The 22,099-nt window shown below is 33.6% G+C and overlaps 2 protein-coding genes across 4 annotated transcripts in view; one reads left to right on the forward strand and one right to left on the reverse strand.

The window, feature by feature from the left end:
- The window catches only part of LOC119837752 (C-terminal-binding protein), a 92,153-nt gene extending 74,682 nt beyond the window's left edge, over positions 1-17,471 (reverse strand). For both annotated transcript variants that reach the window (XM_038363487.1, XM_038363485.1), the window contains exon 1: positions 17,231-17,471. The gene's annotated coding sequence lies outside the window, so the exon portion shown is untranslated. The remainder of the gene's footprint in view (positions 1-17,230) is intronic.
- Positions 17,472-19,061: 1,590 nt separating this feature from the next.
- LOC119837861 (E3 ubiquitin-protein transferase MAEA) overlaps positions 19,062-22,099 on the forward strand; it is a 6,028-nt gene continuing 2,990 nt past the window's right edge. Inside the window, exons 1-5 of one of the 2 annotated variants that reach the window (XM_038363640.1) lie at positions 19,062-19,245; positions 19,315-19,407; positions 20,342-20,494; positions 21,120-21,263; positions 21,559-21,688. In XM_038363640.1, the coding sequence (XP_038219568.1) occupies positions 19,369-19,407; positions 20,342-20,494; positions 21,120-21,263; positions 21,559-21,688 (466 nt within the window). In that variant the 5' untranslated portion in view covers positions 19,062-19,245; positions 19,315-19,368. Of the gene's footprint in view, positions 19,408-20,341; positions 20,495-21,119; positions 21,264-21,558; positions 21,689-22,099 lie in introns of both variants that reach the window. The other variant, XM_038363639.1, reaches the window with a different exon arrangement.

The raw sequence follows: 22,099 nt of genomic DNA on the forward strand, positions 1-22,099 counted from the left end.
TCGGAACGATGCTATATCGCTTGCATAACCGCGTCTATTTGCACTGGCCGCGAATCAAGTCGTTGTAAACATGTTAGTGAACTAATTAAATCAGAGCTTGGTTTTGTTACTGACCGGTAAAGGTATATCTTTTATAAATAAAATATATATCGTATGTCATCCGCGCAGGTCGATCGATCTATTCGGTTTTTTATACGTTAAGTATTGGCTTCTTTATGAGTTTTGAAATCTTAACATATTAACGATTTTTTAAATGACTTGGTCACGGGGAGACTGAATCGCTCGCTGTTAATTGTTCGAAACGTCGGGTTAAATAATATCATGAATAAATCGCGTTTAAAATCCGTTGAAGTGTCTAATTTCTAAATACTCGTAAAATCAAACATAAGAAAATACTAAGTATGAGTTTATTTAAACCAATATCAGGACATTTCCTTAGTTCAAAGAAAGATTATAGCAGCTATGCGCAAGTTAAATATACTCTTCTTGGAATAAAGCTTATCAGTATCATCTATCTTTTAATTAAGACAAGCGCAAAAGTAATAAGATTCAAGCATTTTTTTTTCAATCTTTTTTTATTCCAGAATAATTCCTCGAGAAAATTAATCTGCGCCACCTGCTAATAAAGCCGTCTTGATCAAAGCCCAGCGGGTCCCCGGGGAATCGATAAGTCACGGAAACTTCTCGAAAACGTGACGTCACCGCGAGATGTCGCCCCCAGGCTCGCGACACGTAAGCGAAATGGTGTTTATGCCTTCTTATCTACACGTGTCTCTAAATACGCACACTGACGTCATTGTAACCTATTATATTATTATGTCGGTGCCGGAACAGATCGATTAATTCCGAAATTAATTGTTTTAGGCGCTTTCGCATATATGCCTTCAATGTGGAGTTAAATAACAACTTGACGCGATTCGCTCCAGGCAGAAGATGTAGGTATTATTCTTTGCAAGATGAGCAGTAAAAGAAGACCTCTCGTTTTACGGTATCGCTTTTTTTCCAGAAGTCAGAAACTTGGAGTTTTAAAAAAAAAATTTTGTACGTACTATACACTTTATTGCATTGTAATTAATATTTTGTATAATTTGTCACTTGAGATCAGATTCTAATATTGTCAATGAAAACATGTGCAAGTAAAATTAAAATCTTTTCCGATATAATAACAAAATCAGGTTTAAAAGTCTTGAATTATAATAATTTGTTACTTGTCGGCGGCACAAAAGTTTAACGCTCACGAATTTTATTTCTAATTAGATCGTCTTGTTCAACAAATTCTAACTTTCTAAAAAAACTTATTAAACTTCAATTATAACTTTATTTTTTCCTTTCCAAGAACGTTATTTTAAACAATTGGGATTCGTGTCCACAAAACGGTGTAATTTAAGTATAATACGCCAACTGCCACAGAGGGGGGTCACTGAAAATCAGTGTGGCAACTGCGTTGCTGCGTAGGCTGAGTGGCTACCCCTTTTGGCTCCACTTTATGTTTCTTGTTTTTATATTTATTACTATTTTCTTTGTTTAATTGTTTTTTTTTTTTGTATAAGCTTTTTTATTGTGATTGTTTGTGTTCATTATTGTATTGTTTTGTAAGTTTATTGTTTTTTTATTTTTTTTTTTTAATTGTGGAGTCAAATAAATGTTTCTTTCTTTCTTTCTTTCTTTCTTTCTTTCTAATACATAACTAATAATTTCACGCGGAATCTAACAACTATAACTGACCGCCCAGGGAGCATTACTTAAAATAAAAAATTCGATTCGAATAACGCTATAAATTCAGTAAAGAATTTGTATTCAATCCATTTGATCATAAATATTACAAATATTTCAAAACTTGCATCATCCACGTTCCGAGCCGTCATTCGATGCCATCTCCGGCACTCTTACAAACGTCATCGTCGATAAATAATAATTAGACAAGCCGCTTTTACGGTTAATTACCCGATAAATACGCCAATTCGGAACCGGTTGAAACCAGATATATAACAATATAAATTTCGTGTAGGTACAACAGTTTTTCTAATAGAAAACCATATCATCATCGTGACTTATACATACGCACATTATTTAGTAGGTATCTATGTGTATACCTTAAATCTAAATCATACGCTATTCAACGGTATCGATCAAAGATCTTTTACAGGTGGATTAAGAGTTAGTTTTAGAGGTGACAGGTATCTCTCAATCAAACAGTACCTACATCACGGTCTTTATCGCATCAGATGGACCTCTGATCAAATGCCTGCTTAACTAAATCAAAAAGGAAAAAAGAAAAGCAGATTTCAGCATTCTCCTCTATGCGACAAATGCTTACTTGCAGTACACGCGGCCATTTATAAAATAATCCAGACCTATCACAACATAATATATAATGTGGCACATGGCAGCTTCGCCTCTAATCGGATTTTATAAAACTTACGCAACAGAATTATTTACACGTAATCACGCTCAGATCACATTGTACACATTAATATTTTTTCCGATATGTATGTACTTCTTATCTATATTGAATTGGCTTCAATTACATGGGCTATTTATTTATTTTTGAATCGATTGTCAGCATGATAGGCTATTTTTAACACGCTTTTATTATTAGCTTCACCTGAATGTTTGAATGTGGCCGACTCCTTTAGACTTGAATTGACCTATTCTTTAATTCAAACTTTGTTCACTTTTCGTGGATCACTCACAGTATCATTATTTCCTTGCGTATAATTATATATTTAGAACCTCCGTCGTTTTGGAAATACTGGTAAAAAAAAGTATAATGTACATTTAACTTTTAAATTCCCAACTTACGTTAAGCACGGAACGACAATAACTGAATTATTCGACAATAAGCGAAACTTTCAAACCCAAAAACTAGCCACCTACATTGCATTGAAAATTATAATAAAAATATTTACCTACGAAACAAATGCACAACATAAAATACTTTAAAACTCGGAATGCACAGCGGCACCGGCACCAGTCGCACGGAAAATAGGTTTTCAACTTTCAAAAGAAGCGTTTTGCGAGATATTATTAATACGTAAGTACCTACTTGTACAAGTTGCTCATCTCGATTGTATAACACAAACAACAACTTTATAAGAGGCTTATTTATTAAGACACGCAGCTCCAAAGAAAATAAATGACTTAGATATACGAAGCTTGGTACCTTCTCGTATCATCGTTTATGATTCCCCTACATAACAATTTTGTAAATTTCGTAATGTTATCAAAGAGGTTAATAAGACTTCTTTTGGCTGAATAAATTCAATAAAAATGAAAAATGGCTTAATAGTTTTAGAGCTCTATGTGTTCTATGCTATGGCATCCAATATCACCAAAGTAATATTTATTTTGTTTCATACCTAATACTCGTTGCAATCTTACGTTTCCACCGCCGCTTTATATTTATGACTAATAATAAATATCCGCTATCGTAAAAATGGTTTGTCGCAACACCTACATAATACGCAAACAAAACTGTGTGTCGCATAACGCAAATATGTGTCGGTATCGATAACATTCCGATTGTGTTTGGATCCTTATCGGTTTTTTTAAGTAATTGGATTGAACTATAATCGAATTTAGAAAAAAACATTACTTTCTCAATTTTCTTAATAAAAGCCGGGCAAACGAGCCTTTACAAGAGTCCTTGTGGAAGTTGTACCGGCCTTTTAAGGTAGATAGATACCATGTGTAATTTAATTCTTCTAGTCATTTCAATAAGTATACATTTTATAAATATAATTACTAATTTCTGTGATTGCACATTCAAAGACAATCTATGAACAAAGTAACATAAGGGTAAAGTGTCTTCTTCATGCCTAATAATACATGTTTGACACTAACTCTTTACCTCCCTACATACCAAAACAAAGAGTTGTACTATCATCCACGTAACCTATACCAAAGTATAAGATTACACTACCGTAATTACTTCTACTTTTCTTATAACAAACACGCTCATAGAAACCCCCATACATTTAGTACATCATACAAAATCAAATATTTCGTACAAGCATGAACGACAACTCCGAATCGCGATACGCACACGTCTAATATCTAAACATTTCTCTTCACAAACGACGCCGCAAAAACTTTTAAACTGCCCGTTTACGCTATAAATAATACATAAGAGGTACGAAACCGATTCACGCTGACCACTCACTCGTTACAGATCCGGTTAAGCCGACATAGCATCGAATAAATTAGCATCACGATGCATTCATATCAATATTAATGTACTAAATGGTTAATTAGACGAATACTTCGAATTCTCGCGTTATTTCGAAAGACCGATAGGAGGCGCGGGAACGTGTCTTATTTGAATTGTTGTAAATAGTTGATGTTTAAATACGTACGATATTTTAATCTACGCTAGGGTTGACGGTTCCGTCAAATGTAAGAATATTTTTTACAATATAAAGTGTATACTTGAGTAAAATAAAAAGAACTACATAAACAACATCTATAAGCGTCGAGGACTACATATTTAAATCTTTTGAAAAGTACACACATTTCATACTTCGCTCAGTTAAGTATCAACGAAAAACGAACGTTATCTATTGCTGAATTAACGTACTGTAATGTCACAGCCATCAAAAAACATCGTAGTTCTTAATTCTCAAGTATAAAGTCACACGGAACAAAATGTCCCCAGTCGGCATCCCTAATTCGCACCGCTCCCAAAGTGCCGCGACCAACTTTACTTGGGCCAAGTAATAGCCGTTTCCAGCATTGTCGCGAACTCACTTCCGCGCTGACTCATCCCCCATCTATACACGATAAAAGACCTTATTCGGTGAAATAAAAACTTTTAAGTCACGTACCTACCTACCTACCTACACTGTCAACCGTTCGTTCGGACTCGCGAAATACGTGTCTAATTATCGTAGTTATAAATAGCGGTGTGATGCATTACGCTTATTGTTAAAGAAAACACATGTATGTATATTGATTTGAGTATGTATTATTGGATATATACTTGTTCTATGTATGCTCTACCAACATGTCATTACTTAATCGAGATCGAGAAATTTTGTCGAAGACTTGTCTAATTTGATAAACCATGTATATATGTATATAAATATGTAGTATAATAACACATGGTATGCTTTAAGTGTTATTTTAACCTTCTTTTCGAATGCAAATAATAATTTGCAATAAGTTAAATCAGTTAAACAGCCCTTAAACACACGAAATTTTGTGAACGACATTTTTAAAACAACAAAAGTTTAACATCGAAGAAACCCATCAACGCAACGTATAAAATCTACTATCTCTCGTTTTATTCTAAGCGATTGTTTTACCTCCGGTCCGCCGGCACTCGGTATGTCGCTGACATACCACTTCGCAAAAACAACCTTCCTCCACAATACTACAATAGATGGCTGAGTTGAGCGTTTTCACCCCCCCTCCCTTTCCCCTCACGCCTTGCCCCGTGCGGCGGCCCGCTCCCGCCCACCCCCTTCCGCCGTCACTACATGAGTCAGCGCCGACGTTATATCAAATTCGACGCCGCGCAACTCTAGTGGCTTGTTTTCGTTGTAACATAGCATTTTTTCGTCAATAAAGCACTCGGTAATGGCGCCATTGACAATGATAAAGGTGATCGGGAATAAATTTCTGGGGCGGAGCGAATTTCACTTCTTTGTTTCGAGCTCCGCTGAAGTATAAACGCCGCGAACGGCAAACTTACCCGAGACCTACCTATTTTAACTTGGTTCGCCAGTTTAAAGTTACCCGCAACTTTCGAACTGGAAAACTCAAGTAAAGGAATAACTTTTTAACAAAATAGAAGCTACTTCGAGTGCTACTAAGGCTGTAGTAACTATGTTATTGTAAGATCGATTTAGCTTTTATAGGTCAATAAATACTGTATAGGTGCTTACTTCGTAAAAGCTATTGAATGTAATATTCAAGACGTTCTCATAATATGTTTTTCTATTGTATTTGAGACAATAATTGTAAGAAACCTGAAATAATTGAATAAAACACAATTGAACATCTCGTTTCAATGTATTCTTTTATTTTATGGTGTTGGTACAATTTGTTGGCTAAGTTAATATGTTGTGTTTTCCCTGATATATGAATGTTTTTCTCTTTTTTTCATGATTTATAAATAAAATCTAACCACAGTGTTAAGGTAATTTAAAACCATGCTGTTAACCTACTAAAAGTTAACGGCGAAAATAATTTACGAACTAAAAAGGCACTGAATGTCATGTTTATCGTAATCAAAAGTAATCGAATATTTCGCACAAAACATAAAAAAGATACGATAAAAGATGCGGCTTAGCAACAAAGGTGAACAACATAGCGCGAAAGAATCGCCCGGTCGTTTCCGATCGACGAAACGAAATCCAATTAAGCATCCCATCTCGCCGGCGTTCGGCCGTGCGCCCAGAGGAAACCGTAAAAACCTGACCGACGGGCGTGGTTGCGCCGCGCTCATAGCCGCTCTATGCAAATACATCGCGCACTTTATAATTGCTTTAATTAAACATACAAGTCCAAGGTTCACTCGAAATTCAAGAAGGGACAAACACAAAATAGTTTTTAATATGTTGGGTTTGTCTCTGCTTCGATTATAACAACATTCGTTAAAAAAGATGACAGAGCAGATAGGATTTATATAACCTACATCATAACCACGAATAATAAAAGTCAAGTGCAATTAAAGGTAACATCATAATGATATGGCCTCTAAAATGCCTATCCTATGTTAATTACCAATGCCTATTGGTTAATTTACATTTTCCATTATGTCACTTAGTTAAATCTGAAATCCCCATCTACTGACACTACCGCATAACGTCATCATTTTTTTGCAACTACTAATCGTGAACACCGGCTAAGTCCTGTTTACACAGACACAATTTTAATTATAATCACCGATGCTTTTCAATAAACTATCCACTTAAATAAAACTGACGCTTAATTAAGGTGAGTTAGCAATTAAATTGTAATAAGGATTGTGTATTAAATTAAAATTTTTGATTTAAATTAAATTAAGACTTAGTTCTGTTACATAAAGTTTCTAAACGTCAAGGCCATTTTAATACATTTTTCGGTACAAAAACAAGAAAAAGAATATATTTATATTTACAAAAGATTTTATAAAAAGAACTAAATAAACTTAGTACAAAACGTATAGTGTATAAGTCTAATGTATTATATCTAATATTCTAGTGTATTGGACATCACATTGACCCCGAAAATAGAAACCATAACAAAAAATATAACATTGAAATCGATATATCCACTAAGTGGTTGAATTTAAAGCGACGTCGACAAAATAATACTTCAAATAGAATGCACCGTTTGCTTTAGTTTGCGGTTTATTGAGGTCAGATCATTTGAAACTAGACTGACATCATGTTTTAATAATAATAAATACAGTTTCGACTGCTGTTGCGATCTATTAGTTACTAGCGAGTCGCCCCGGCTTCACCCGTGGTTTGTATTTATGTCATAAGAACCGTCCATATGCCTTCACAAAAACGTAAAAAATGTATTGGTCTAACTTATGAAGCCTTCACGAGTTTAACGCTTAGAAAACTTCATCACTTTTTTATTTATATAGATGAATGTAGGAACAAATAGAACATCATCCAATAGTGTATTTACATACATTGATTAGGAAAAATAGTGTTAAAGTCTGATTTTATATGACTTTACAAACGTATATAATACAATTGAGGTTTAAACACGTCATACAATTTCTAGTTGACCCAATATCTCACCACAATCAAAATTTTCCTTTGACCGTCGCTAATGATCGTCAATAATATGTTATGCAATTCATTTGTTCGTTTGTACCACAATAACAATATACAACATACACGCTACACACAGACGCGGCGCGGGCCGATCGTTAGCAGGGCATGGTTTGTTAGAGCCGGGGCTAATCATGGATTACTATTGACAGCTAAACTCGACCCATTTACGTGTCCCTTACGTGAACGGTTTCGAAAGTATTTGTGACGTTGTGTACGCAGCACCTGGTGGGCAGGCGATAACTGATGCCGATTTTGTGTGAATACAATTAGACATAGAGCGTGAACTAGGTTACAGTACAGTGTGCGCTACAAACGTTGAAAACATCAAGATAATCATTTTTATAATTACAGTAATTGATTAACAGACAGAGAACCCCGCTTGCTGCAAAAACTTTTTATTGTTTTAAGTAAATGGGACTCATTAACAGAATGGATTCTGTCCATGTCGAATATGAATTGGTGTCATTTATAAATGTCAAATAGACAACGATTATCGCCGAAGAATCTGCCGACAGTTTCAGAGAGCGTAACGATTAATTTCATTCAACACTATCCCATCATCTGAACAATCTTCCACATTTACGGTACTTGGCACGTGCATAATGCCTCCAAAATGCCACCACTAAACCGGCACAATAACAAGAAAACAATGTCTCGGTGTGGGCACAAACCGCCGACGCAGCATGGGGCGGCGCACAAAGGCATACCTAGCGTGTGCTCTTGCCGAATTGAGCTATAAATTTCTTTATCGCCGGCCGGCCGTGCGCCAATAAACAACCAAATGATCACACTTAAATGGATTATTCGCGTGCCGCCGCCGTTGCGCTATACGTGTTTGATAATGCACAGTTTTACTAGACAATAGATAAAAGAATACGTCGGGCATAAACGGCGACTGTGTTGCGACGGAATAAATTCCAGCTCGAAAGAAGCTGCATCTGCCAGCTGCTGTATTAGTGGAGGTTATCCAAAAGATTTAATACAGAAACAGGCACAAGTGTGTTTAAAAATTTAAACACTGTAAAAGTTTTCAATTTGTATTTGAGAATGATATTTTTTTATTCACACAAGTTTTTTCATAGTAGCATTTTACATATACATTATTATATGATTGAAAAATTAACCTTTTACTATACAGGATCCATATGTTATTTGAGTAATGACAACACTGCGATAATTCAATGATATCGTCTTTTATTTTTTAATCTACCTAATTCACGATTTTTTTTTTTTTTGATAAAGATACAATCCTGTATAATCAAGATATTCTTTTTTTTTAAATTGAATACATTATATTTCCGCTGTATTTTCCAGTAATTGGAAAAACGATACATTCATTATCAAGTTTAAATTTCAATATGATTTATATATAACAAAATCCTATATCTTATAATATATATGTGAAGTGAAGTGAAAGTGTGATTGTTCATGCGTGTTTCACGTTGCAGCGGAGCAATTTAAGGGTATGAATTTTTTTGTCTGGAGATAGTAAGGAAGTTAACTAATAACACATATTTTTAGCGCGGTGGATCATCTAAAACCCGCGGGAATTTCCTTTGTATTTCGAAAAAAAAACAATCCATACTAGCAGAGCTCTTGACAAAAATGTAGAGCGAAAAATGTAAAAGTTAAATATTTAGCAACGACAAAACCTGCCGGCACAATAAAAGCAATTCTATCGAAATCCGATAAAGTACACTCGAGGCATAATCTGAGACGATTTGATATGAGACGTGACGTAAGTATGCTAGAATTTGAATTGCTTCAAAGGTTCCTAATGTTGTTTATTCAAATATAACAAGCATTTAATAAAGAGCACTTTATATTCAATAGAAGTACCAAAACTATAATTACAATCAGAAACTAACAAAAGTATAAAATTAAAGTATTCAATATTTTCTTTTATGTTATGACGTAAAATGTATTGTTTCTAAATACTTATTTTTATTGTACTTGGTTACGATTAACTACCTACATATTGAAATACCATCGAGATACAAATTTGAATACCACTTCAATACAACCCGGACACATGACACATCGGAGATTCGAACAAAAAACTGTTTGCGAAAAATAAAAACATTTTGAAGATGTTTCTTATCACTTCTATTTGCGTTGCACAATACCATCCACGTTTACATTACAATATATAACTCAAATTACGTACGTAGTAACCACTTGCTTTATTGATTACACTTTTATATTATAATGGTTTTTCGCAATACTGTACGTTAGAGGTGCCGGTGCTATTGATGGCCGTATGAATGCTGAATACGGAAATGGTACTATTGATTATTACATAAAAAGCCATATTATTATATACGACCCAAGAATGTCACTATGGATTAACTTGAGGCGCCACATTCGACCCCGCAGTACAAAGAAGACTGCTTGTATTGGCATTTCATATGCGTGTTCAATTTTCTTAAAATTAAAACATGTTTATATATATAAAGTTTCTTCCAATTATTTATATAATAATATACCGTGATATACGATAGAATTATATTTTATATATCGTGTATATTATAACATAAAAACATAAAAGCCATAATAACAAAACAAGTTTTAGAAAAATGTAGGACAAACTACATTGAATTACACAATCGAAATGTGAGTTATGAATTATTCTAAAAAAAAAAAGAATTTAGAAACCTGATCTTCGCACGGAATTAAAAATAAATAAAATGAAATATGATAAATGCGTATATATTATAATTCAATTATAATCGGACATTTAACTGTACCTATAAATACATTACTAAAATTGATTACATACAAAGTAATCGTTGATTTTATTAAGCAAAAGCACATGTTAAACTACTCTCAAGAGTAATGAAAACTAGCAAGAACTGGAAGCTTTGCACAAGTTCCAAACTACTCATGGTAGTTTCTGGAATAAAAGCGCTTACAACTTCGCTTTAATATTTGTCTCTCGGGAGCAAGTTTTCGAATTACTATTCCGTCTCGTCCCTAGATGAGTAAGTGGGTGTTTTTGTATCGCATTTATGCCGTAAATAATTAAATACGTTTGTTTATGAGTCGCTTTGATGTCCCCACAGACAGCATTAACATAGTATATCTTGCGTTAAATTCTCGCAACCAGACGCACGGCGTAGTCCATACTGCAGATAGACCAGCCCAGGAGAGATTATGCGGACGTGTACGTGAAACTTCCATCTTGGGTACACGGCACTCTGTACGAATGCACACAATCAGTACGAATTAATGTTCTGTCTTAACAACTGTCGTCAAGTTTTCGTGTAAATCTAACTCATTGATACAGCACAAATAAATTGGCAATAGTATATTCAATTGCTTTGATAACAACATTGTATATTTCACCGAAATTAGATTCCCGGTCACATCGCGATATCAAAATGACAGACATTGTAGGTACTCGGGAGCACAAAGCAGTCGATAAATGAGTTAGAGGGGGGACGGAACAAGGTCGTATCTCAAATCTTGGGATCGCTTCCCTTCAACATTCCTTCTGGGACGTATGTACCTACATAGAGTCGTCCCTTTTGTCTCAGAAATACATTACCCATTGTTCACCTACCCTTTGTCTACATACGTACTTGTGTGACCGTGCGTACAATAACATTTTTAATGAAGGTGAACTCTACAAAAGACAAATTGCTATAATTGGTCATTTGTCACAAAAGAAATGTCTAAAGACACCTACCGACTCGTCTCGTTGCCAGAAGCGAATCGTCTAGAACTTTTTTCATATAAATTTTCCCCGCTTAACATTTCCCATTTTGATTCGAACAGAAGCCATTTCTGCAGATATCTATCTAAAATATGTAGTAAATTCAAGGAAGCGCCATTGATATTCGCTGAAGCGACAGTATAACCGGAATTTTATGTATTTCAGCCATCAGAAACGCTGAGCAATAACACTCGAGTGTTTTATTACATGCCCGCTCCGCTATGACCGTCATTTGTTATCGGCCTTTATACTGTCGGCTAGAATCAAACTTGAAAAAAAAAAAACTAGCAACTAAGCGCGATCGGCCGCTGGTGTGTCGTAAAACGTGATGACACTTGTACAATTTTATAACGCTTTCTGATAGTTTTACCCTCCAAAACTTAAATATAACCCAAATACCTAATTAGCTACCTACTAAACACAATCTCATGTTTTTAATCTTACGTACATTCAACGCAAAATTAGTCTGTATTATGAAACCAGTTTCAAAAATAAATTCACCGCTCGTTTAACAATTACACACAAACGCGATTTGTAATTACGTTTTTAATAGGTCGGTCAACGATAGGGGTGGATAAGGAACCCTCGGTTTGCGCTCGAAGTGGATGTCTGCGGAACAATTCAACATTACGTAAGTTAACATTACGTAAGTTAAATTATAGCTCTCATATCGACCAATTTCATTGGAGCGTGACTGTTCAAGTTTGCTTTATACGTTTAGATATTTGCTCGCGTTAAGCACTTGGCTATAATAGCTTCGCTGATAACACTTTTGTTACCGAGCGTAAAATTTTATGAAAACTAAAGTGTGGACTCGAAAAATTCACATTCAAAACCCAGCCAACATTAACGCCACTCAAAAACACGGCATTATCAAGTAGCGCGACATTTCATCGTAACGAAGCGAGCGAAATAGGAAAAAATACCGCACAGTAACATCTGGGGAAAACCCTCTGCGTGACAGACGAGTCCAATTTGCTTTAAAACGAGCCTCACTGTCGAAAAAATAAACGCGGCGTTGTATCCGAGTGAGTTATATATGCGCATATATTGTCGGCAACCGTTTTATATCCAATTCGTGACGAAGAAAGTTACGCCACGCGGCGCACTTTACATTTGAAGAAGCGCAAATTTTAGGTATCGAATTGGGCACATTACGTGCTCGTTCTATCTTATCGGACATGTTTAAAAGTTATCTATAAAGCGTTATCTTAATTTTTCGTTCTCACTTTATTACTGTGTACTTATGTCATGTAATGTTTATGGCCAATGCAGGTTCTAAATGCGTGGAGGCACTTTTTGTAGTGTAGATGTTTTGAAACGAGATAAAGGCGAAGTAGTGGGCGTATATAAAACTACAATCGATAGTCGATCAAGCCGGCCGGGCGAGTTGACCTCGGTGTATGCGATTCACACGACTGTGTGCTTGTGTGCGCGGCTGTCTCTGTGTGTGTGGGTGTGTGTGTGTGTGTGTGTGGCGGAGCGGATGTGGTCTCTGCATACGAGTGCTATTTACTGAGACGTGTCGTGCGAATAGAGCGTCGTTATGTAAGCCCGTTAAAGCGTTATGACCTTTTGAAGACGTTTTAACACAAAATAACGTTGTGTATTTCATCTTGTGATAAAACAATTTTAAGACACGCCGTGCAAATGAGGCGTTGAGGTTCTTATTAACCGATTAAAAAAAGAGGTGTTATCAATTCTACAATTTTTTTTTTTTTTGAGTTTGCCTCACAACCTCACAACTTTTACCGGGTGAAGCAATTTTTATGATTCTTTTTTTTATTTGAAAGCTTATGCCACCCATGAGGTATCATTTAAATTTGGTCAATTTCTGACAATTTGAAAGCGGTTTCCTTTTTTTCATATCTCGCATCATCAATTAATTAACTTATTATTATTCTGAAGCAAAACCGCAATGTCCTCGTTTCAATATCCTTAAAGTTATATGATAACATCTATGTAATTAGAAGTTGGAATACAAAAGGAAAATACGCTAAAACGAGTTTACATTAACTTGCCTCACCTGTCCACGGTGGCACCATGTTAATTACCGCAAACCGGATAAAAATACTACGTTTTAACTATACCATCAAAATATACCCATTTACCATATGTGCTTATGATGGAGAAGCCTTCATCAGCATAAAATAACGCTTACATATACGTTAATGAGCATCTCGCGCGTTCTACATTACGGTGGAAACGTAACGTGTTTCAAAAATCTAGTTTGGTAATAAATATTACGCATATAAATGGTTATGTTTCGTTAATTTGGCCATGGTCACTGTCATTTAATACCGCTCGCTGTGATAAAATGTGCCGATACAAGTATTTAGAATACTATAACAGCACAAAGTGTTAATCAGCCTGAGTGCAAATAATTATTTTTAGTTTTATATCTATATTTGTTGTTTCTTTGTGTATTAAGTATGTATTGGTCTATGTTAAATATATATTTATGTAAAATATTTTAAGGAAATGTGTTTAAATAAATGTACTTTCTGACCATTCGATATATTCATCTATAATTTATTTGTATGTTGTATTAGCATAATGGAATCGATGAACATCAAAACTTTTTATTTATGCCTCCATTCCGACTTTAGTGTAGTTAATTGATAAATTCATTTACTTTCCGAACTTGATTAAACTTTTGCCATTCATTCCCCAGTCACATTTAATATAAAACCTTCTTAGTACAGAATTTAATATTCTCGAAGGTTAACAAGTTTTGTTAGCGTCGTTTTTATACGCTCATTGTCTAATTGTGTTATTTTTGTGTCAACATTCAACGGCTACGTGAACAATGTCTATGCTCACGAACGAACAAAAACTGACGGCGTATGGCTGTCGTTAATTAAAAATAATTTAGGTCAGTCAGTCTGCAAAAATATAATGAAACGTTGGCAAAAATCGTCTTGTTATGCTTTTAATTTGAAATATAACAATGCCGCGCTATAGGTAACATGCGAAAACATGACGTCGTACAATTCTTACGATAACGATGAAATGGGAGTTACGTAAAGTTATATCAATAGTAATATGGTAAAGTCTAAAATCTATGCACACTGAATACTTGTATCTTTACCTTCGTACCTTTATCCTTTTGGACGATAATATAGAGTTATATCCACATCTAAGAAACCAATCATTTTATACTTAGTTATTATTTTTATGTTACTGTGTGTTTTGTGTGAAATATTGCAGTAGGTACCATTATTCAGTTACGCCAAACACATTTTTCGACACCTGTTTCATATTTCATAGAATAATTAAAACAAAGACTTCAAACAGTTCATTTTACAAGACTTATTTAATAATAATAACACCACACAAAGTGTCCAGCGTCCGAAAACATTTTAATTTCTGGAAGAGAAGCAATCGCGTCAAAATCAATCGTAAGAAATTACACACTTTCTAAACTGTTACAATAAATACGTCTGAATTGTACCCGTGCTGAAATTTTATAAATGCGAAAGTAGGCGTGTCATTGTGATGTGATATTAACCTCGTATATATTATATATTATAATGAAATACCTCTTCCTTCCTAACTTTGGAGATGGATGTATGATACGAATGATATGTTCGAAACAATATTATGAGAGCAGCTAGCGCTACACAAATGTGTTAACACATATGCGATAAGACATTGTAAGGATTGAAGCAAGAATACATAAACTGCTTGTCATAAATCTGTTACTATGCAAAAAATTTACGGTTCGCGCTTTGAACATAAGAATATCCGACCTGATGTTTCATAAATTATATCATTGCTATACAACAATTTAAATTAATTAATTTATCATTTATATGCATAATAAATGACAAGGTTATTTCCTACATTCTTTAAAACCAGAAAAAAAAAATAGAAAAATAACAAGAATTTCTATTTTACTTTTATAATACATATTATACTATTAGCTATTAAAGCCTTGGATCAAGAAACATTTGTTTAATAGTTAATCCATAGACACATACAACATTACAGATTCTTAAATGCTAGTGTCATATTAGTTCTAAAATTAAAAGCTTGAACATTTCATACCTAATCTGAATTGCTAAAGTGAAAAATTGTCTGTCGGATGCGTTTTTTCCAAAAGAATCTTAAAAAAATATAAATAGTTTCTCTCAAGCAGACATGTCACATACCAGATCACACTCTGTTTAACTTAAATACCTTTTAAATAGATATTTTATATATATTTCAGAGTTATTATATATAGTACATATAGTAAACATAGCACATATAGTAGATAACATTTTAAGGATACAATTTGTAAGTGAAACAAGGTAGGTATTTTAGTTTTAAGAAGGTATACACATGAAAGCTCTGGTGATTGATAATGGAAAGTTGTTCCAAGAATCCCACTTACACCTTGAATCAACATTTTTTTTATATTTATTCTCTTTTCATATACTTAGAAAAAAATTGAGATGAAATTTTCTATAAACTTCAAATTAGTTTTAATTATCAATCAAAAAGCATTTATTCATATCAATTTATCACAGTTATTAATACTGATCATCATTCAAACAACAAACAAAACTTAAAAACTTCTGTTAAAGAATTACAAAAGGTTGCAACTTAATGAATTCCCATTTGAAGAAAACTCTCAAAAACTCTTAGCATTGTGTAGGTCTTCAAAATTCCAAATTGTTTATTTTATAAAGCAATGAGATAAATTAATAAAAGTTAAAGAATTTCAAGCTCACCTGACAACTTGAAACAAACACGGGCTCTTTTATAGGTAAATAACGAACAGGTGAAACTTTGAAATGAATTTCATTCAAACTTTTACCTGAATCAAAGTTAGTTGAACAAGAAGTTTGTAATTATACTTCGCAAAGGGACAGTGTTCTTTTAAAAGTTGAATTATTACTGTGGATTATAACCAATGTTTGTGATGTTTTAGGCAAACCACAGATTAATAAAAAAATTTAGGAGTTATATTGTGTATACTATAAAATGAAAAAGTATTGTTTATTTTTCTATATATAAGATTATATAACTTCATTTATACAGAAGAATACAGCTTATTACTTTCATTTAACAATGGATTTATTACACTAGTTTTTTCATATGAACCATTTCCAATTTTTATTTTTGCTTTAGACCTATAGCCTAAGTTATCTGAATTTTATTATGAATACTTATTTGTAATTCTCACTTTTTAATAATATTACATCGTGATCTAAACTTTTTTTTTTACTTAAGAGGCAATCAAATTTTAACAGAATCATATACAAGCAATCCATAAAATATAAAATGAAAGTGGACACACCACTCAAAACGTCAAGATATTTGCTTCTAACAAAGACTGCCCTGATCGTCTCCATTGGTATCTAACCAAAAAACTAATTATTTGCATCATTAACGCATCAACTTTCTACATTAACTGGGTCAGCGATCTGTGGTCCGACTTTGACGACCGCGTGCACCTTGAAAGTTCATAGTAATAAGTTCTAGAAACATTCATTGAACTATTGTCCGAACTTGATTCCAATATGCGTGGCGTCGTAACTGCTACGTTTCAAAGCGACAGCCATTACTGAACACTGCAAGCTCAGCCCCCAGCGTAGAACGCGCCTGCCACAAGCGTTAATTCATCAGACTGACGCTACCGCATTGTCGCTAATTACATTTCATGTGTAACTCCTACCTAACACATATCACGATAATAAGCTTTTTCACAATAGAAATGTATCCAAAGTGGAATTTCTTAAACGAAACTTACCGTATATACGCAGAATCCAACAACAAAGAGTAACAACCAGCCACGCGCTCCAATTACTCGACACTCACTATTCACGAAAGCACTAGGTACAGCTGCAAATATATTACACTAAATAATGTCAATTCAGCAAAAAGTCAGTTTGCAAAGTGAATCGGAAGAAGTTTTCAGTTTTTTCACGCAATCAACACATAACCGGGAAAGCGAACCCTCAATTGCCGCTAGCTACGTACAAAATGGCGGATTCATGAAATGTGACGCGCTGACCGCTGACGCGCCGATTTTATACAGATAACAAATGAAGAAATACAACAGATAATTAACGTCAGAAATATATAGGAATCCTTTTTAAGTATAGTTTGCACTACTTACCAGAATTTGAACTAAAAATCTTCATATAAGTAAAAAGAACACAAAAAAAAAATAATCCCTTTTCAAATAGTCAGAGTTGCACTAAATTAAACGGAAAAAGATCACACGACAAGCAGGCTTATACATAAAAAACACTCAGTTGAAAATTCTGACGTAACAAACAGAAAAAAACATACAAACTGAGAACCTCCTCCATTTCTTTAAGGTCGTTTGACAAGGAAAAATCCAACCAATAATGTAAATAACCCCGCCAACATTGCGTTAAACTATTGAAACTAATTTCTTCAACTAGCAATCATTATGATGTTGTTCATTTTTACGTCTGTCAAAGTGTACATTATGTTCATGATAACAGGACGAAAGATCAAAAGCCACTTAGGAAAAATAGTATATAAAATATGACTAATTATTTTTCGTTGAGAAAATTTGTAGGAATGGGTTCTTTTCCTTTAAATACCTAACTTTTAAGACTATGTTGTGAAGTGTCAATATGACATTTTATAACATGTACAATGTGAGTTGATATGTTTATGAAGTTCAAGTTTTTTTTCAGCTACATCGCATCTCTTGTGATGAAAATATATTTTTTCATATTTTCATTCAGGCGTCTTAATTTTCTATACCATTGGGTATGCAAATTTAAGATGACTTTGAGAAAATTAAGTTCACAAACAACAAAATCAATCTCGAAGATTACGATCTTTGTGCAATGTTCGGTTTTTTATTCATTGCGGTTACGTTTTGTATGCATTAATAATAAAACAGTTTCTATAGAGTACAGACTTTTCATTTTAACATTCAAGAGATACATGCATTAAATCAAAATTATGTAAATTATGACTCATTTGTACACTAACCAATTCTCATGTGCATTACTATATAGAGTTGCTATAACCATATTTTAGCTCTCCCAGAGCAGGTTTTTTTTTCATTTTTCTGGTCAGGCTATGCAAACTAGTGTATATGTTTTAATTTTTCATCCCAAAGGAAGAAATTTATTAGTATATTACCTGTCTAGGTTTTGCTTAAGTATACTTGGAACGACGTAAACAAGTGCCACTAAGATATATGACAAATAAAAAAGAGAAAATAGTAAAAGTGAAAAAAAGTCACATAAACTTTTAATATCAAGGTAAAAAGTAAGTTAATATCATACCTCCAAAATTTTCCACCAAGTTCATTCAGTTGTTTAATTCCGGCTTTCTTCTTTTCCTTATTCTGTTATTTTCATGTATAGAAAATACAAATGTATAATACGATACGTGTAAAATTAAGATATTTGATTCATTGAAATCAAGGCTTCTTTAAAAATTGTTTGTACGTAACATTTATCATAAATTTTTTATAATGTTTTTGTATTGAAACATTTGAAACCATATAGAAATTCTTCATTCTACGTGCAAGTTTAACGGTGTAGACAAGGCCTAAATATCGGGCATAAAATTTGGTAATGGTAAACACAGACCACAGTATCAAATTCATTCAATACGTAATAAAATTATAGTTTATTCTTTGTCACACATTATTTTGAAATAAATATAGTGATAAAACAGAATTATTATACAAATTACACAATAAAATTGTTCCTTAATGCTGTTTACAGTTAGTAGTTGGTAGAAACAACGTATTTATTTTCTGCTATTCATGTAAGTGAACAGCTGAGTTTTGTTTTCATTGCGTATGTAACATCATCCATCAATTTTATATGATCACAGATTACCGTCGCAAGTTTATACTTTATTTGAAGGAGCACTGGAGAGTTAACAACAATGAATGAAATAAAATCTTTAGAACATGCGACTTTGAAGGTAAGTTTAAATAATTTTATTTCTAATGTCATATTTCTTTGAACTATTACATTGTGTGCTATTACAGTGTTTCATGGAGGTCAGAAAGTAGCATTTAGATTGCTTTTGTTGATGTTTAAGAATTAGTTTTGTTCGTAAATTCATATTAATTTGATACTGATTACTTTAGTTGGTAAGTTAACTATAATATAATTGTTATACTACTTTTAATTCCATTACTTTTAGGATTCTTAGGCATGTGCTTTTTCTTTCTAATCTTTAATACAAATTCTAAGCTAAGTTAGAATAGTGTCATCTAAGTTTTTCATTTATTAAATTAAAATTTAAACTTAAATATTACAAATTTGTAATTTAACAAATTTCTTTTCTCACTACTTACATTTGGATTGTAACAATCCTATTTTCGTAAACCTCACTCAAATCAACAGCCACATTATTTAGTATTGTTTTGATTTTATATGAATATTAATAATTTAGAATTTAAGACTTTTTAATGTATTTTAAACACAATTTGTTCGTTCTATTATTTAACTCAACACTTTCATTGTTTCAAACACTTTACAGCAAGCCTGGTCACAGGGAGACTAAAATGTTACATGTCTTGAAAGTCCTACAAAAATTTTTGTTTGTGTCTCCACCTATTATGTATCTCCAAATATTTCTCACAGTTGGTATGTTGCAAACTTACCAAAAGACTAGAAGACACTACCATTATCACTATATCTATATACTTCCTATCATCACTATATATATTATATATAGCATGCCGGATTTCTGGGATAAAGCATATTCTCCGGTCTAAAACTACATCTGAACCAAATTAAATTCAAATCCGTTTCAGTGGTTTAGATGTGAAGAAGAGAGATAAGGACACTCTCGCATTTAAGTAGGTAGTTAAATTAACAATTAAAACTATAAGTATTAAATTCCACAGGTGCCCTACGAGGTCTTCAACAAGAAGTATCGTAATGCCCAGCGTGTATTTGATGTAGAAGCACGACAGGTTGTGGCAGCCGTTGGTGACTTGGATACAGCAGTCAAGAACGGTTCTACAGCCGGAGAAATCAACACATTACTGGGTGGCATGGTAAAGCCTTTTTGATTTGCCAGCAAGTTGAAGATAAATTTTTCTACTGAATTCAAAAAGTCCTTAAACGGCTTGACTGAAATTGGACGGAAATAAATATTTTATTGCCTGATATATCTACGAAATGAAATAATATTCTGTAACATTGTTATAAATATTTGATCCCTTGATTTTAAGTTTTTCATATTTATATAGTAAATATTTAATAGTTCGTCCATGCCCTGCATTTATGGATCTGATACATTTTCAATAGAGAAAGTATGTTGAAATTAGTCTGGTACTTCCTGAGATAAGCTCAAAGTTCAAAGAAACTTCAGCTCTATTATTAGTAAAGATTGCTGTTCGCCCGGCTTCGCCTGTGGTACATATGTAGCCTATGTCACTCAGCAAAGTTGCAGCTTTCTAATGGTGAAAGAGTTTTGAAAATTAGTCCAGTGGTTTTTGAGTTTATCCATTACAAACAAACAAACAAAAATAAAAATTCTTCCGCTTAATAATATTAGTGTAGATAAATTTGAGTAACAGAGCTAAACACAAGGCAAGCGACGCCATAGTGTGGGTTAATGAAAGATTTATCTCCTAACAGTTTTTGATACTGTTTAACATGCACCATAAACATTTGAAGGTGGAGAAACTAACAACAATGAAGAGGAAAGCTTCGGATGCAATAACAGAGGAGGTGCAAGCAGCATTTGTCTGCAAGAAACGTTTGGAACACTTGAAGGAGCAGGCGGAGGCTATCGCTGAACCAAATGTAGCACATAATAAGGTGATTGTTTTGTGTTGATTCTGAGACATTGGACTAAATTGGGTTTAAATTATTTTTGAATGGGACAAGTGAAAAATATATTGAATATGAAAATGGAATTTAGTAAGCATTTTTAATTATTAATGTGAATCTTAATAAAACCTTAGACTGTGTCTGCTGAAATTAATACTGAAAGTATAAAAAAAAATTGAACAACATCACTCAATATTGTTTACCTATTTTTATCAGTGGACAGATGTGAATCCAAATATATAGATAGGTCCAAATAAATTACGGTATTGTTTTGTTTTTACAGACCGCAATGACTCAGTGGCGTAAAGTGCGCTTGGACAGAATGATAGTGGATTACTTCCTACGCAATGGATATTACGACTCGGCCGCTAAACTTGCTGAAACTCGGAACCTTAAAGATTTGACCAATGTCGGTAAGTGACATGAAGTTTGACGACTTTATAAGGTAAAATTTTAAAATTATTTATTATATATTTCGTTTGTACAGTAATTTTTTTTTTTAATTACGATAAATTTCTAAGCACATCTGTCTACGTATGTACGTGTGTGTGTGTGAGTGCTTGTGCGTCATAGTTATCATAGACATAGTTGGCAAATGGAGATGGGTCGCCTGATGGTAATCGTTACCACCGCCCTTCAAGATTTGGAGAGGAGTAAGGTCGATTGCAAACCTTATGCCTCTACAAATAAAGGGATTAAGAAAGGATTGAAGAGAGGAATAAAGGAAAGGACTGGGAAGGGTAAGGAAAAAGATATGGGCTTCCGGCAAAACGCGTGTGCATATGCGCATTTGCGTGTGCGTGTCCGTGTGTGTGCGTGTGCGT

The sequence above is a fragment of the Zerene cesonia genome, chromosome 29 (genome assembly GCF_012273895.1).
Source record: "Zerene cesonia ecotype Mississippi chromosome 29, Zerene_cesonia_1.1, whole genome shotgun sequence".
Lineage (NCBI taxonomy): Eukaryota > Metazoa > Arthropoda > Insecta > Lepidoptera > Pieridae > Zerene > Zerene cesonia.